Source organism: Schistocerca cancellata, chromosome 1 (assembly GCF_023864275.1).
Source record: "Schistocerca cancellata isolate TAMUIC-IGC-003103 chromosome 1, iqSchCanc2.1, whole genome shotgun sequence".
Taxonomy (NCBI): domain Eukaryota; kingdom Metazoa; phylum Arthropoda; class Insecta; order Orthoptera; family Acrididae; genus Schistocerca; species Schistocerca cancellata.
In genome coordinates, this window is record NC_064626.1 from 289,721,673 (window position 1) to 289,740,476 (window position 18,804).

At 40.4% G+C, this 18,804-nt stretch overlaps 1 protein-coding gene across 2 annotated transcripts in view; it reads right to left on the reverse strand.

Annotated features, from left to right (window-relative positions):
• Window positions 1-18,804, reverse strand: part of LOC126171596 (carboxypeptidase M) — a 307,417-nt gene that overhangs the window by 126,970 nt on the left and 161,643 nt on the right. For both annotated transcript variants that reach the window (XM_049920812.1, XM_049920813.1), the window contains exon 3: window positions 8,872-9,005. In XM_049920812.1, coding sequence (XP_049776769.1) covers window positions 8,872-9,005 — 134 coding nt within the window. The remainder of the gene's footprint in view (window positions 1-8,871; window positions 9,006-18,804) is intronic.

Genomic DNA, 18,804 nt, shown 5'->3' on the forward strand with positions numbered 1-18,804 from the left:
TTGACTGTTTATGGAGACATGTTATGCAATCATTGTTAACATACACAATAACTTTTCTATAATCATAAATACTCGTTAAACTGGTTGAATTTGGAGGGTATTGCATACTTCGGTACAGTAAAGCCTTTAATATGTTCCGTTACAACACCCCCCTCGGGTAATATCATTTACAGAACGTTAATGATATTAGCCAACTAGGACAAATGTGTCAAATGGTTAAAATTTGGAAAAGTACTACTTTAATAATTTTTTTGTTTTGTTTTACTATGCATAATGTGTATGTATACAAGGACCGTTATGTTTCAAAATGACTTTTTCCTGCAAATATTTTAGTTGTGTTGTTTCAAATGCACTTTGTGTTATGTCGTTTAGTATGACAGCATAATAAAAATATTTAGTAATATATGAAAGTAAAAAAAAATGTTAATCTTTGCTCCTAGTGAGCCACATGGAAAATGATCAAAAACAGACACAAATATATCACATGCGATTTTAAGATATATAAAAAATATATGTAAATTATTTCAAAGTCAGTTCTCATTAAGTCACAGATTAATCAAGATAATAGAAGGAACATAAATATATTACATAGATGGACAGGTCATATGTCCATAGGAAAATATTGCAATTGTCTGCTCTTTTTGAGCCACATAAAAGAAATGAAAACAAAGAACATAATTATAAGTATGGACATGATATATAAACACAAACACTAGAGAAGTCACATGTATGAATATAATATGCATTTAAAAAAAAGGAAGAGTTTTTTAAATATTGTCTCCCATTGCGAGACATAGTCCAGACAGTACAAGAACATATTAATACCAAAATTGGACACTTAAATTGCTCACAACATAACCCAAACATCAAACTTGGTGAACACCTGATTAGCTGTAGAAAATTGTACACAAATCTTATGCCTAAGAAAAGAATAGTAACAAAATGATGGGTCTTGCACAACAATTTTTTTACATTGTCTTTTATTTGGTGCAAGTATGTTCCATACTCAACAATACCAAAGGAAAGTAATAAATGTTTGTCACCTTCTTGCCCGTTGCAAGTAAAGAAGATGTCTCAAAATTTAATATTCAATAGTGACAATAAAAATATAAAAACATTCTCTCAGAGATCTGGAACTTTTCCAGGGTCTGTAGGATGAGTGGTAGTTGCTATTTGACACACCCAGTAAAATCTTTGCTGATAACATGCTTTACGGAAAATGGGTAAGTAACTGTATTCAAACAGGGAAATGTGCTTAATCGCGTTTATATGGTTTCAATTCAGTGATGTTTCTTAATCCAAATAACCTTCTTGACCTGGGAAAGATAAGTCTATACGCATTAGGATGTGGGCTTTCTTTTATTTCAAATGGACCAATGTCAATGTTTACTTTAACATATGGACAACCTAGCTCAACATCTTTGTCTATTTCAGTATTTTCAAACAATAGATCATTTTCAATTTCTTTAGTTCCTAAGTCTAATGTCTCTTTCCTACACTTAGACACATCCCTCTCTGTTTGCAAAGCATTGACATTTAAACATAAACCTTTGTTTTCATCTCTTCCTTTTAACACTGTGTTGTCACTTAACAAACTACTGTTTTCACCCCCTTTTTTATAAAGTCCACTACGGATTCTTGTCCACCATGTAGGATACAAGGTTGCACTTACCTTTGCTAATTCTTTCCAAAAGGCATCTTTGTTTATACAGTTTCCATAGTTGTTCCACAAAACTTCTAAAAACTTTTCCCCTTTTTCTTGAAAACACACATTTACATTCCATCCCTTTATATTTTCTTTAATATTATTATTATTACCATTCTCATAGATTAGTGTTTCATAGTTCCCAATAGGCAATAGCTTGTCCTCAGATACACATTACCTAGTCTGCATTTCACTTACATTAACCTCATTATTACCCATGTTTGTCACATCACTTACCTTTACCTCATCATCACTTTTCAATTCTACAAATACTTTTATTTCTCCCTCCACACTCTCATCAATAACATCACTTGATTTAGGATCATTATTTAAATGTCCCTCTATTCCTTCTTCCTCCTCCTCCACAACAACCCCATCTTCAGTTTCCCCCCTATGTATCTGAATCTCAGCAATTGAGTCTTTGGCTCCATTAAACACTTCGTCATCCCCCTTCTTATCAAATAAACCCCCCAAAATAGATTCTATTTGTGGTGTGTCTGACTTGTTATTAACACCAGTATCTTTTTCAGCCCAACTATGGAACTCTGCAATACCTTCAACTTCTGCACTTTCACTAACTACCTGTGCTTGAACACTGTTTTTACTAACTGTATCACTTTTACTCATAGTGTCCCAAAACCTTTTATTAAATTCTAGTTTATTCATTCTAACAACATCAGTATTTTCATGGTACTTACTCTTTACATTGTATCTTCTCCTTCTCCAGTTTCGGTTATGTGTTGTCCTGTCGTAATATTGTCTAGCCCCAAAACTACGGACATCTAGTGGGACTGTCCACCGTTTCCCGGCTGGTTCCCTCGGTCTGTCTGTTTGTAGTTGTCGTTTTGTTCACTAGTTTCAGCAAACCTCCTTCTATCTTGTTCTCTTCCCCAATACCTACTTCTATCATTCCTGTTATCTCTCCTCCATCCTCCCTCCTGTGTATTGTTTCTGAAATCATTTTCAGATCTCCTATCCCCCTATTTGGAGCATTATTTCCAGAATTTTCAAAGTCTCTCCTCCCATAATAACCTCTATTTACATTCCTGTTCCACCCCCCATACTGGTTGTTGCCAGAGCCAAAACTTTGGTTATTTTCTCTTTCCAAGGCCCTATCTAATCTATCTACAAATTTCAGGAACTCTTCCATTGAATTGTCTGGTCCATGGACCAATTCCCACTGCAGTCTCTCTGGTAACCTTCTTTTTAAAACATCAATTTGTGTCATAATATCAAAAGAGTTATTCAAGTGAGCAAGTTTTTTCAATTGATCTCTGCAAAATTTTTGCATTCCCCCTACTTTCCCTCTATACACTGGTCCATTTAGAAATTCTGACTTTAATCTGGCTTGTATGGATTGTGACCAAAATTTGCAAATAAACTTAGCTTCAAACTCTTCAAAAGTATTCCAAGAATCATTATTCTCATTTGCCCAGGATAGGGCCTCCCCTTCTAGAAACCGTTTTACTAACTTAATTTTTATGTTATCTGATATTCCTACAACAAACATATCCTTACATTGGTGAATAAAGTCAATAGGGTGCAGATTTTCACCAGGAAAGCATTTCACTTGGATGTGCCCATACATTGTATTTTGATTGTAAATCATTTGTTTGGACATCAATGCGTCCTCCAATTGTGTACATTTAGTGTATATATTTTCTACTTTTGTATCTACATTAGTGGTATACAGGTTGTATTCTTGTTTAAGGTTTTCTGATGTTTCGTCTATTCTCTGATCTAATCTTTTAGCTTCAGTATCTACTCTGTTATAGATGACAGCAATGCTGTCTGTGTTAGCTTGTATGTTTTCATTTAAACTTTCAACTTTAACTTGAAATTCTTTTCTGAAGTGTATCAACTGTTCTCTAGTGTCCTTACTGAGGGTAGTTTTAATTTCGTCACACTTCTCATTGAGATGAGTATTTAATAGATCAAAATTTGAACTTACTTGTTCACTCGATTGTTTAAGTTGCGAGCTTATTTGAGTTGCAAAGGCTGCTAGCCACTCTGTTAAGTTTAATTGTTCACCATCCCCTGGTTCAATTTTTACATTTCCTACGATCTCATCCCTCTCAGGTAGAGACATGTTAACTATTAATTATTTTAAATGACAACAACAACAAAATACCTTGCTATATGTAGCTATGATGTCGTGATCGGTGTTCCTGTTGGCTTTCTTCACTTCTATTCGGTTTTGTCGAAGCTGAAGTCTTGATTGATGAATTCCATTGACATAATCCAGACGTTAATCTTCCGAGCGCTGTGATGATTGTTTTTCGTAGTCGCACATACACACGTTTTTTCCGTTTGACATATTTTCACTGCTGCCACACTGCACAAATAAACTTTTTTGGAATGATAAGCATTTACGAAATTTATCGCTGCACTATTATCATCGATGTACTTAAAGATCCCGGACGAGCCCCCACTTTTGTAATGGTCGCCTGGTCGTAGATATTGCTAATTGCTATAATCGCACTATTTCACTCCCATTTACGGAGCTTATTAGCACTTGATGTTAGGCTGGCGCCATTAAAATGCATTGTGTTGTAGTAATCGCTGCTACTTGCTGGATCGCTGCTGTCTCTCGATGCTGATGCTGGCTCTACATCTGGTTGTCTAGGGTTAAAAACATGAGGTCCCGTGTTTTTTATGTGCTTTTGATGATAAAGAACGAGCGAAACCAACAAATATGTAAACTTCAAATATTTATTACTCTGGTGGCCATCTTAATTCCACTGTCCACCAAAGACCATGACTCAACACAAAGTAGTACTTCCGTTACATGTTCTTTGCATTGTTTATCCACCTCAAACAACAACACACAAACACACTGTACCAAAGTGACATTCCGACTGTTTCTCAACCGTTCTTGCTGCTTGTATTTATAACATTGTCAAAGAACTACTAAAAAGAGATATAGTTTACAAGTCACATGTACATCTGTTATCATAATTTGTGCAGAAAAGTTATTAATTTGCATCGAGTGACATAATTTAACATGTTATTAAAATGACAGACAGATTTGTTGACTTGACAGAATAATTCTTTGTTACAAAAAGGCCGTTTTTTAGAAGTTTGTCTATTGACTTCTCTAATTTGCATAAATAAGTAAATAACTTGAATTATTAAGAATTACATTGGTTTTCGTCTACAATAGGATTGATTTCGTGAATACTGAGTGAGAACGCTCCTAGTGAACAAATAGGTTTCACTGGGTGATTTTTATTTAAGGAGATCCAAAATACCTAAGTTGGCCACTATTTTTCGTACTTCATATTAATTATTTAAGATGAACTTAGTGTTTTTACATGATGACATTTGCTGTATCAGTGATCAAGTGATATAAACTTTTGTGTGGGTCAGTTATTCAGTATAATTTAATGGGTTGACTGTTTATGGAGACATGTTATGCAATCATTGTTAACATACACAATAACTTTTCTATAATCATAAATACTCGTTAAACTGGTTGAATTTGGAGGGTATTGCATACTTCGGTACAGTAAAGCCTTTAATATGTTCCGTTACAACAGGTAATGTAACTTTATTTAAATAACGGGCCGCTGATTTGGGTTCGTGGTGATGCTGCCCGACAGCGACCCAGATGTGTTCAATAGGATTTACATCAAGCGAATTTGGTCCCGAAGACATCAGCATGAGTTCACTACAATGTTTCTCAAACCATTATAGCACGATTCGTGTTCCGAGACACTGTTGTACTGCTGAAAGATTACATCGTCGTCGGGGAAGACATCAAACATGAAAGGATGCAAGTGGTTCGCAGTTGTCAGTGTGTCTTCGATTACTACTACACGTCCTACGCAAGCGCAGGAGAATGTCCCCCATAGAATTATATTGATCCTACCATCGTGTGTCGGTGGCTTTGCTGCACGTTTGGAGCCGCCGTTGACTTCGATGACGACGTTTCTGGTGATGAGCTTCGGCCTAATGTAGCTCACCCGAAGAGCCGACACGTTTCCATTTATCGACGGTCGAATCCCGATGGTCCCGTGCCTATGGCAACCGTAATTGACGATGTCGTTGGGTCAGCATGTGAACACGTGAGGGTGGTCCACTGCGGAGTTCATGTTCAAGAATTTACAATGAACGGTGTGTTCCGAAACACTTGAGAGTGCACCAGCTCTGTGCTCTTTCGGCGGAGATGGCACATATCACCATCTACCTTATTTTACAGAGCAAACAAGCCTCCGAACCCTACGTTCTGTGAAGAGTCGTGGATGCTCAACCATTCAGCGCGCCACTGTCCTTCTACCTCTTTTCGTTGATGCTCACAACATTAGCAGGTGAACATTCGCCCAGCTTCAACGTTTTCAAGATACTCCTTCATAGGTCCTGCGGAATAATAATCTGCCTTTTGTCAAAGGCGATTGTCTCAACTGATTTCCCCATTTGCAGCCCATATCTTCGCTAGAGTGATCCCCCGACCGTGTCTGCTCCGCGTACATGCTTTTGATACCGCGTCATGTGCCCGCAACGCCACCAGACTGCATCCAACGTCTCGGTGGGTAGTGGTCATAATGTTTTTTGCTGATGAATGTACAAGGAATCAATGAGTGCAGAGGTCCATGCTCTTAACAATGCCACAAGGACTAGCGTCAAAGGAGGGGGACATATTGTTTGCTTGGCCATGCACAATTGTATAGCCATGTCATATACTTTAAGTCAGAAATCTGACTCGTTTCCAACACTACACGTGTCCACATAGACCGTGCGACTATGTCTGTCGACCTTTGTTGTAGCTTCACTCGGCGCGGCAGCAGAGTCGCACTGGCAGCACTGGACATAGGAGTGGTACCACTCCTTCTTTTCAGGCAGGTCGCAGTTCTGTGTACAGCATCACAGTGGACTGTTTGTCTCTGTAGGCTTCGAGCAGAACAAACATTTCCAGGCTACGTTCTTCATCGTTATACAGGCTCAGCGCCTGGCTTGACGGTATGGGTATAGCAATGGAGTGCACGAAATTGTCATTTCTGGTTCGATTAGCCGGTAATTTAGACAACAGTTGTAACATTTCTGACGTGTTATTGCCCAATCTTCGAGTCTCCGTGACGTTATCTTCCAACAAGATAACGCAAGGTCGTACATTACCAGTGCTGTTGCGATCCACATTGATACAGAATGTGTTTAACTGTTGCCTTGGCCAACATGTTCTATAGATCTCTCACCTACGGAAAAAAAATTGTTCACGGGTTACCGAGGGATTGGCACACCACCACTTGACAGCCGTTATGTTTGATGAACTCTGACATAGGGTTGAAGCAGCACGGCAGCTGTTATCCAAGCTCAGAACGACCCAGTGCCCAGGCAGGTTAGAGTCATTGTTGCTATCAGAGGTGACAAATTGGTGTACTAAATTTCACTCCATGTTACCCCCTAAATCACCTACAAATTTATTCACATACCTCATATACTCTTCCTTCTGTTTACACACAGTAAATATGTCACTTGATATTATTATTTGTGTTGCTGTGGCCATGAGCATGACTGGGGCACTACGGGTGGGAAGTACCATATTCCAAAGACACAGGAGGTAAATGTCGATCGAAGTACCATAGTTGATGATTCGATTCTGTTCATCTGTACGTGCTGTGTGTGGTCCGTTTGACCTCCATGTGTCAGTTACCCCTCTCACACCAGAATCGTGCCAGTGGTCTAACCGGGTAAAGCCGCAGTAGCCTCACTAGCAAACACTGTCCGTGCTGGCAAGTGATAGCATGTGTATGTCACCACAGGTCAACGGCCCTGCAGACCAGCTTGCTTCCGCGGGTCACGAGGTTGCAAATAGGCCCATGTGTATCCTGACACCATTCGGTATTTAGGATCTCCAGGCCAGACTTTTGCTTCAAGTCCTCTACGCTAGGTGACGATCACAGAAGTGGTCCTTCAATTAGAGCTGTCGCTAAGGAAAACATCGGAACCGTAGATGCCATGCCACTGCCACTCATCGCCGTCGGTGAAACCGCCAGTGGCTACCTCAGTCATCGCCGGGTAGTGGCCTCTACTCTGGAGACCGCTAAAAGACTTTGGTATTAGAAGTCGCCATTATCGCACGTTGTAACTGTTCTGCTACATAATGAATTCTACCTTTCCCTTTATCCGTATTGGGACCATCGGCTCATTTACGAATTTGTGTAAATTCAGTGACTACCAGAACTACTACAAACAGTTCTTCTAATTAATTTACTCGAGCTAGGCGCTACTGTTTATGTACTTATTAATAAACTTGGTTCAAATGGTTCAAATGGCTCTGAGCACTATGAGACTTAACTTCGTTGGTCATCAGTCCCCTAGAACTTAGAACTACTTAAACCTAACTAACCTAAGGACATCACACACATCAATGCCCGAGGCAGGATTCGAACCTGCGACCGTAGCGGTCGCGCGGTTCCGGACTGTAGTGCCTAGAACCGCACGGCTACACCGGCCGGCAACCATGCCGTCCTTGCGCCGATGCCGAATAATGGCACAAGAAAAAGAAGAGGCCGGAAACGATCAATTGTCATGATAGGTCCACCCTGACTGAAGCCCTCAAGAGTTCAACTCGATTTCTAAACTGAAGGAAACACTTCACGGCATTCGCTTCAGAACTGCTACAAATCCATCGGGCAATAGACCGCGCCACTCGAACTGTCAACACAACTGGCACTGCTAAGAGTATCCTACGACTTCCACATCGCTGGCAACGGGTTATACACAATTCTGGTGACTACTTTGAAGGTCAGTAAAACTTTGAAACGTGTATCTATTTTGTACGAGCTGTAAATAATTAGTTGCCACTACTAAATTCCAACCGTCGTATATCCACGGGAGTAGAGGATTTGAGAATCTGCCGATGGGGGCTCGCTTTTTGTACACCAAACAATTAAACACAGGTTAAGTTCAAAAATGGTTAAAATGGCTCTGAGAACTATGCGACTTAACGTCTGAGGTCATCAGTCGCCTAGAACTTAGAACTAATTAAACCTAACTAACCTAAGGACATCACATACATCCATGCCCGAGGCAGGATTCGAACCTGCGACCGTAGCGGTCGCTTGGTTCCAGACTGTAGCGCCTAGAACCGCACGGCCACTTCGGCCGGCACACAGGTTAAGTCTCAGCAGGAACGAGTTAGAGTGGTGAACGTGAACGGTACTCACATGGATGAGGTGGAGCATGAGCTCGCGGCCCACGGCCTCGTTGCCGTGCATGTTGGCCACGTACTTCACGTCCGGCTTCCCGATCATGTGCTCGTACGGCGACGAAGATACCACCATCACCCACAGGTCGCGGTCTGCAACAGGCATAACAGCTCCGTAACATCCTAAACTTGCTAACAAAATACAAGTTGTCATACCTGTGTTCCAATGCACGGTCTCACGGCCATAGAAATTAATAAAATTTTCTCAAGCTTCTAGCCGTGTCAACTGGTTAAATATCTACGAACTTACGGGCGGGTGAGGAGCAGTAGTCCGACAATGGACTTCTACAGTGGACATCTGACAATGGAGTGAGGTGCACTGATCAGAAAACACATGGATGTTTAACCACTTGATACGGCTATCGTATCCAGTTTCTTACTACGCAACTATTTTTGTTGGATTCAACCCTTTTCTGTTCAGACGCCAGGCTTTCAGACTCCCTAGAAATGTTTCGAACGGATTTTTATGACTTTTGTGGCTGAAATGACTTCAGTCTCGCCGTCACAACCTTTTGTGAAGCCTTTACATTTATACTAAGAAAAACAGAATGTACAAAACAATAGAAACATGGAAAATAAAACGTTTTAGAGATTTCGCTGTAGCCATTTAGGATATATACCTTTTATATCTGTCGTCATCGAGGGAAGAGCCAAGTTCGCAACCCCAATCTGCATCGCAGACATCTTTACTTCATTCAATGTTACAGATGCAACAGTCTCGATATCAGGAAACAGAAAGTCTGAAAAGCCGGAGATAGCAGTAGATTCTACACAGCCTATTTTCCGTACTATACTCCACTACTAAAATGGCTCCACAAACATGTATCTATGGAACTGGAAAATGAGCCTTTGGTATAATTGGCCGGGAGGCTCCTTTCGGGGCAGGTCCGGCCGCAGTGGTGCAGGTCTCATTACATTAGACGCCACACTGGGCGACTTGCGCGCCGGATGGGGATGAACTGCTGAAGACAGCACAACACCCAGTCCCTGAGCGGAGAAAATCCCCGACCCAGCCGGGAATCGAACCCGGGCCCGTAGGACGGCAATCCGTCACGCTAAACACTTTTTTATTTGTTCATTGTTGATCGTTGTGTTCGGTCATTGCGGACGTCGCAAGACATCCTGTTCAAGTTCGGCGGTTGATCCTTCCACTCAGTTTTTTTATTACAGATGCCAACCGGCTCTCTGGCCGAAAACGCTGAGCTACCGTGCCGGCAGACCACTCAGCTATCGGGGCGGACAATGTATCTCTTTTAAGCTATTATTACTATTGTTAATCATACAGTGAAATAAAAGTGCACAAAAAACTAATACAATGTACTGACTCGGCATTATACGTCCATAAGTGTCACTGAGCATGATTTTCATTATTGTACTTTATCAGATATTTCAGTTACAGCTATCGAAATTGTTTTAATAGAAACAATCTGATTCATATAATTAAACAACAGTATTAAAAGCTAAGTTCGTAATAATGCTTATGACTCCTAAAATAGCAACACAGAAATAGATAAAAATCGGTCACCACCTACATGCGTCATGATGTTTTCCCACCGAAGATTGAAAAATGTGTTTATTGTTCCTCACTGTCGGCATACATAACACTGTTATGTCTTATCATTGAGTTTGTGATTTCAAAGGAAAAATACTCGAAATTTTTCACCTATCTTTTGTGTGCGATAATTCACGTTAAGTTTTGACAGGTAATTATTTCTACTTTTGGTCTTCACTAACCCAACTGCGTAAAAATACTCTTTTGCAACAGCACTACAGTGGGGAAAACTTAGCAAGTACCAAACAAATTTGGCAGTTGCAGGAAATACAAGCTTTGACTCCGCGTTCAATTTAGTCTTCACAGATCTACAAAATTCCGGTGTTCCGGAGTAGATGTCACTCAGTAGCTAATTGCTGAAATCCGTTGCTAGCTACAATACTTGGAAAATATGCCGCAACTGAGGGCAGCGATTGGAAGCTACGAATTTTTGTGGGATCCAGTACTTCCAGAGACTTAATTACAGGATCCGCAAAAGAGAAACGGGACAAAATTTGCTGAACCGCCTCAGTATAAAAATCTAAGCACAGTAGCTTGACCGACTTAATGTTATAGCCCTCAGTTATAATCTAAAAGAGCATCCCCTATCCTTCTATGTCCCAGGTCAATTCTAGCGACGAAGGACAAATTTTTGGTATTACCGAGATCAGTTTATTCATGAACAGTAACTGGAAACCTACTTTTTGCACCAAAATACATGTCTTCAAGAGAAGGAGGTTGGTTGACCTGGGGGAGGGGACCAAACAGCGAGGGCATCGGTCCCATCGGATTAGGGAAGGACGGGGAAGAAAGTCTGCCGTGCTGTTTCAAAGGAACCATCCCGGCATTTGCCTGAAGCGATTTAGGGAAATCACGGAAAACCTAAATTCGAATGGCCGGACGCGGGTTTGAACCGGCGTCCTCCCGAATGCGAGACCAGTGTGCTAACCACTGCGCCACCTCGCTCGGTTGAGTAGGAGGTATATGAAGATCTCTGTACTGCATTTTTTCCCAATTTCACGATTTCAGGTGTTCAGGTTTGAAATAGCAGTCAATTAAGGTGAGCAGCGAAGATGAAATACTGTCTCTTAATGTAAGCATCTGTGGCTTTTTGGTTTGTGTTTTTTTATTCAGTTGATTGAGAATCAGCGGAACGAATTCTAAGAACTCCACTATATAGCTTATTGTAAGGGCATTTCCGGTTTTGAAGAATGGTCTCCGGTGTAAGCAGCCGATTTTTTGAAGCAGGATGCGCGAAGAAAAGAACAAGAACATCATATTGGTCTAACACTCAAGGAACTACCGCCTGAAGGGGCAACCACCTCGTTTGGTTTGTATGTAGGAATCTGTGCGGCTTACCCCTCACAAAATCTTGTAACTACTGCAATGCAGATTTGCACTAGCGCTAGTCTGAACGTAATTAAATTTATATCGAACGAAATCTTCAGGGTCCCTTCGCAATTTTGCGCAAACTTAGCGGGAGCACAGATGGAAAGAATTGCGTATGCATTTCATTATGAACTATTGACAGATGTCACTTTTCAAAAGGGTAGACAGGGAACTGCGATTGCCCGTCATCATACATACTGGCTCCGTTGGCAGCGAAGTTTTCTTCATAAGGTATACTGTTGAAACTAAAGTATTCAATCAGACTGATGTAAAGATTAACAGCATAGCCCTCAGTTATAATCTAAAAGTGCATCCCCTATCCTTCCATGTCCCAGGTCCAAATGTTTGGTATTACCGAGATCAGCTAATTCATCAACAGTTACTGACAACCTAATTTTTGCGAAGCAAATTACATAGCATGTCTTTACTTTTGCTATCTGTAATATGTTTCCCAATGACAGGGGCCTTTGCTGTGCTACATGTAACTTTCTTGCAATTTCTGAATCGGGACATACTGACTTCATTAATGCAGGCAAATATTCCACAATATTGAAAGATACGTTGTTTTCTGCTATAAACGCACAGAGTTTTATTCACATCTCCTTAACATTGTTGCTCACTTCTGAGTTCTGGAATGAAAATGAAGTTAAAGTTTTTTGCCCTGCAACTCTTGCAGCAAATATTTATTTCGCTTTCGCGTGCCTTAAAATACGCAAAATTATAGCCCTTTTTACTACGCTGTAGCTAACACTAAAATTTAGCTTCGCATTCCAGCTCACTTCTGTATTTTTGAGTGTACTTTAGTCTTTTCGGAGTTCCGGCTGCACTCATTACTGCGTTTAACTTTCACGAAAACAAAACTGTTTCAAACCTTTGTGCACCAGCCGTAGGGCTAGAAATACGTCAACACCACGCAGAACTACGGGTGCACCTTAGCTGCTGCAGCGGAACACAGTAATTAGTAATTGTTAGCAATATGTATTGCAATGACCGATCATATCACTTACGTTTTCAAACGCTTTACTCGTACCATTCCAATAACTCAAGACAGTTGACACCAAGTGACACATCGTACCATCTCCAATACTCTACACTGCCTTGACACTATAGCTTTGCAAGCATGTAAGTCATTGGTATCCAAGTTTTTCACATAATTTTAGCTACAAAAGTACAGATACCATTATGTGGTGTGAACAGCTTTACTTTACTGGAACCAGTAACGAAATGGCTACCGGTGAAGCAATAGACGCGAATACGATGAAAACAAGGGTTTTGCCATTTTATTTGCTTTTTAGTAGTAGAGCAGTAGATTTTTAAATAGCAGGAAATCTGCAGAACCAACAGATCTGACAACAGTGATTCCATTAAGTACTTAGGCTGTTAGTCAAAACGGATCCTGGATAACATTACAGTGAATGAAGGGATGTTCGTTAGAGGATAAAAGAAAGAAAGAAGTGAAGATCATATCCATCATTATATTATCATATTATCACAGATAAAAAAAAACAAAAACAAAAAAGCAGCAAACTGTACGGAAAAATTAGAAATTCACGTACCCCACAAGAAATCAAGAGCCAAAGTTAAGAATGACAAGCTTGAGAGTGAATTCATTAATATTTTTCAGTGTTTTTCTGGTGTCCAACACCTAAAGCCATTAGAAAAGAATCTTTACGGAAAGTGTAGTAGAAATGGAATTGCAAGAAACATTATCTTTGAATGAAATCTAAGACACATGAGTTGTCTGGCGAGGAATTTAATGGTAATAACTTTTTACTTCGTTTGCCAGTTGATTTCAGAACATGTGAGTGATTTTAGGCGTGTGAGCAACTTTTAAAAAGGGGAGAAGTTATAGGAATCATAAGTAGGCCTAAAACACCGTACAGTTTCAGTTTCACACTGTGTGTTCCTTAATCTGAGGTTGCGTTACTTTTCTATACGGTTTCTATGTGAATATGAAGAATGTTTTGCACTGAATGGGAGAACATGACAGATACATGCAAAACTCGTGCGACTATATGTATATAAATGTGACATTTGAAATACGTTGTTGAAGCACGTCTTGGTTTGTACAAGAAATCTACATATGTTTACACAGTTGCACTCTTAAATATAATTTATCAATTTCTACCATGTTAATGCATTTCGTTGATAAAGCAACATCATAGATAAGATTACATAAAATTTCAAATATTACACTGCTGTATCTCTACATTAGTTTCGGAATTCCGGCCCACCAAATCACCTCAGAACCAATATTTTTTTAAAGTTATTGTTAGCAAATGATGGGCTTATAAACTGAAAATAAAGACCCAATAAGCAAATAATGTGTGTAGACTGAGGGCAGATTGTGTCTTGTTTGAAAAAAAAAAAAAACATGATAATAACAAATATGATGCGAGTCGCTATTCGTGGGCGCTTCATCATTGTCACTAATGCCAAGAGTAAAATGTGGAATATAAATCCCCTAGGAGAAACTAGTCTATCTCCAATTATTCAGGATCGATAAATATCTCACTATGCATCGACGTTCTGTTCTGTCATTATTCGTCACTTTACTTTTCGCAAATGTCAATGAAAACTAAAAATATCCGTCCTTAACCTTATTGCTTCTTTCTTAAAGAAGGAAGTTAATTACGCATCCATCTGACGTTCATACGCTTGTGGGCTTTTATTTAGAACCAGAAACTTTTTCTCCATTATCATTCCCGTCTAATTTTGAGCAATCATAGTTCCTGTTATTCAGTTGCCTTCAAAAGGGAGGGTGTCGGTAGAATTTTTGGTGATCTGATGTCACTGTACATGCCGTTTTGAAATCTAACATATTTATATCTTCAGAAAAAAACTACCATGAGTTGGCCTCAGTTTTGTCGAGTGATAGGTGACCCTTAGCAATTTAGTTCATTATAGCTATTTAATATTTATGAATGAAAAAACGTACGACACTGGAGTAATATTATGCAACATTTATTCTTTTTTACAAGGCAGTTTTCGAATGTTACGTCATGCTCAGACACAAAGTTAAAAATACGTGGCTGTCAAATTTTTATGGGATCAAAACGCATCTACAGAGTATCTTAGTTGATTTCCAAAGACGACAGTTATTAATGTTTGATATAGTACTAAAATGAGAAGCATTATTTCAGTACAATGCCATGTAAAACCATTTTTATTAGATAAAATACGTAATGTAGCACATGACAAAGTACGACAATTGTTCTCAGAAGTAAAATACGAAGGTCGTTTAATAAGTAATGCCGCTCATTTTTTTGAAAACATAATATACATTGATAAACGTCTTTATTGGTGCTTCACATTTTATGTTTGCTCTGTACGTCGGTGACGTTTCGAACCTTTCTGGTAGATTACAGAGCCATAGTACTGCGTCAAAATGGCGTCTACATACGACTCACGGTACAAACAGCGTGCTGTTATTGAATTCTTGTGTGCAGAAAAGGAAACCGTGGTGAACATCCATAAATGTTTATGTGCAGTGACAGGAGCACAGTTGGGTGGTGGGTAACGAAAGTTACAGCGTCAGGAAATGCAGAAACAGAGCTCCATGATCAGCCACGCTCGGGACGTCCTGTCACAGCCACTGCTCCAGTTGGGCTGTCACTGCTATCACAGCAGGCCTTCTCAAGCGCTATACGCTCAGGCACGCTGTACTGTGACATTTTCACGCGCAAATGGGCGACAACAACAAAGTGCGTGCGCATTCGCATACTAATTCCCATCATGGCCCGCGGGCAACCGTGCAGTTTGAACGTCCTAACGCATACCGTTCAGAAGTTATGGCGATTTTATTTCATATAGTCCAATAATTGTCAGCCTGTATGTATAAATTCATCCCTCCAAAGGAGGACGAAATGGCAGCAAACAAATATTTGTTCTATAGCTGGAAAGGAAATGAAAACAATAAAGTGTTGGGACTGGGATCAGTCAAGGGTATCTAAACGAGAGAGCGGGAGAAAATGGAATGATAATCTTTCTGGGAGAATGTGGCTGCGGCAAGTACGGGAAAGAGCTGTTGGAGGATGTGGGGTCCTCCAAAAGGATGCACGTTTTGGAGAACTACGAAAACGTGTGTTCTTGGATAATAAGTAGATACAACGGTGCCGGACAGAGTATACAGTCAGGAAATGAGAGTCCGGAAAGGAGATTTGCTCGAAATCCGGCTCGTCGTCGCAGAAAACGAATCTAGACGGCTCTTTCCTGGTCTCACGATCGATTGCGGGAACGAATGGGTTCATTTTCTCCGACAATTTCGCGCAGATTGAAACGAAGTGGTCCATTTTTCAAGGGCCGCCTCGTACAGGGGCTTACGGAGGGCAGACGCGGGTGACCGCCGCGTCAGCTCGCAGCCATCCTCTCCGTACAATCACCACGTCTACTTCTCTGCTCTGCGCGTGGAAAACACTACAAGAATGCGATAATATTTTATAATTCTAGACATTAACGCTGCTTACACATGGGGGAAAAGTCTCCGTCTTACGTTGCCGATTGTCTCTCGCTTCCCTTACAGACAGTAAAAAGGAAAAAAAAAAATCCACTCCATCATAATTTTAGCGCTTCCTCAAAATCAGCGGTCGTGAAATTGCAGCCTGCAAGCATTCACGCGGCCCACGGTTCTCAGTCGTATTTTATAACAATATGGATATAGCAACAAACAGCTGAATCCAAAAACGTCAAATGGGTTTCTTACAAGAGTATTCTTTTTTTAAACAAGATATTCCTGATAATTCGAAGACGTTTCAAAAACGGTTGTGTTTACATGGGGACGAAAATGGATAGTGGAAAAGGAAATCCGGCAACTAAACCGCTTTCCCCGAACCGATGTTGGAGTGTAATAACCGAAATTTTATTCCCTATTGTTCTGAGACTAAATAGAAAAATCGTTTCTCTGAAGGGACGGAAACAAGCATCTATCGTGCTACCATTTCGAGTCTGATATCCGTTCTACATTAACTGTACAGACGTTTAATTTGGAACTAGGAATCTCGGCTTTGGTCAGATTGTTTTGCGTTACCTAATCAACATTAAGGAAGACGGTTCTACCTATCTATTGTCAGGCTGACCAGCTAATAAATTGTTTATAACATTATTGTGATGTCAGATGGATGAAAATGTCAAATGCAAAAGAAAATTTGCCAGAACATTTTCCTGTTATTATTAGATGTCACAAGTTACACTGCCATCGTCTTCGACGACGAAAGTCATTTGTCTACCGACATCCTGGTAATCTGGAATTATAGTCTGAGCGGGTGTGCTGCAAGCGACGCACGACAGCAAGCAAAACATGATCTCTGGGTGCAGCCGGTTAGCTGTAGTTCTTTGTGCATAATAATGAGAACCTCGCCAGCTTCAAAACAGACCGCCCCTGACGACAATGTGAGGGCTATCATCGAAAGCTTGGGATTCTATACAAATCTGACAGGGCAAGTTAACTGACAGCTTTTACCCAAGGACTTCGTCGTGAGACTTCGTAGTCATTACAGTTTACGGCTTGGCGTTTTTATTCGAAAACGGGAAATTATTCTTCCAAACAGTAATGTAAAATGATATACTTTCAAGTTCCACGTTAAACAGCACAATGGAAAACAGTATTCTAGCTTCCAGTTTTGTTTCTCGGTTTTCATCTACTTACTGTGTGGTTATGTCACGCATATTGTAATTTGTTACTGTAGTATTGATTAAAGTGTCCCGGCACATATACAGAGTCCGCCAGAAAAATGTATACACACTTTAAGGAACGAAAACTATTACTTATCTATTTATTTTACATTTAATAATTGACCACACATGTTGTACAACATTCAGTTTAGCACACAGTTACTTTAAATGTTCAGAATGTTCTCCGCTGGCGGCTACACATAACAGAACGACGAGCGGTCGCCACAACTACGTCAGACAACGTTACAGTGCAGATCGCTGCACATGTCACTGTAATCTCTTGGCGAAGTTCCTCCAGTGTGCGTGGCTTACGTCAATAGACGTTACCTTTCACAGTCGCCCACAAGTAAATGTTCATAGATCTGGCGACTGTGGAGGGAACTCAATGGGCCCTCTTTGTCCAGTCCAATGCCCCAGAAAATTGTCAGCTAGGAAAGCTCGCACGGCTAGGTGGTAGTGTGGTGGCGCCCCGTCCTGTTGGTAGAAGACCTCTTCATCAGCTCCATGAAGCGCACTTATACCTAGGAAAATTGATGAGCGTAACATTTCCAGGTACACTTCTCCAGTGACAGTAGCATTAAAGAAAGAGTGTCCTACTAAGCCCCTAGATGATAGTCCACACCATACACGAACTCCTGTTAGACTGACCGCTTTATCCACATAGATATGCGGATTTTCCGGTGCCCAGTACACACTGTTATGCCGATTCACGGTTCCATTAAGTTTAAATTGTGCCTCGTCACTCCACACTACCTTCCTCACAAACTGTTCGTCATGAGTTACCATTTGCTGATACCATTCGCAAAATTGCATTCGGCGATCAGGATCGTCATCATTAATCGCTTGCAGTAATCGTGGAATGTAAACTTTCCACTTTTCAGCTTTCAGAATTCTTCGTACACTTGTAATGCTAACCCCCACTTCATATGCACATTGCGTAGCAGACATCTGTGGAGAATTAACAAACGTTTCCAACACGAGAGCCGACGAAGCCGGACTTGTAGCTGTACGCTGTCTTCTTGATCTTCCTTTGTGAATATCACAAATCGTTCCATGCAATTCAAACTTGTTAATGATGCGTTCAATTGTTAGGTGGGTTGGCGGTTCTGTTTCAAATTCCCGCCTCCACTGATGTTGTACTTCAATGGCATAATCAAACTTGAAAAACCACTTCAAAATACATTTTCGTTGCTCGAATGTCAAGTATGCTCCAGCCATCTTGTCTTCTCAATACCGAGATGAAAGTACTAACATCTTTTGAGACGAAGACCATACTACAACACACTCGAGCTCAAATGGAAC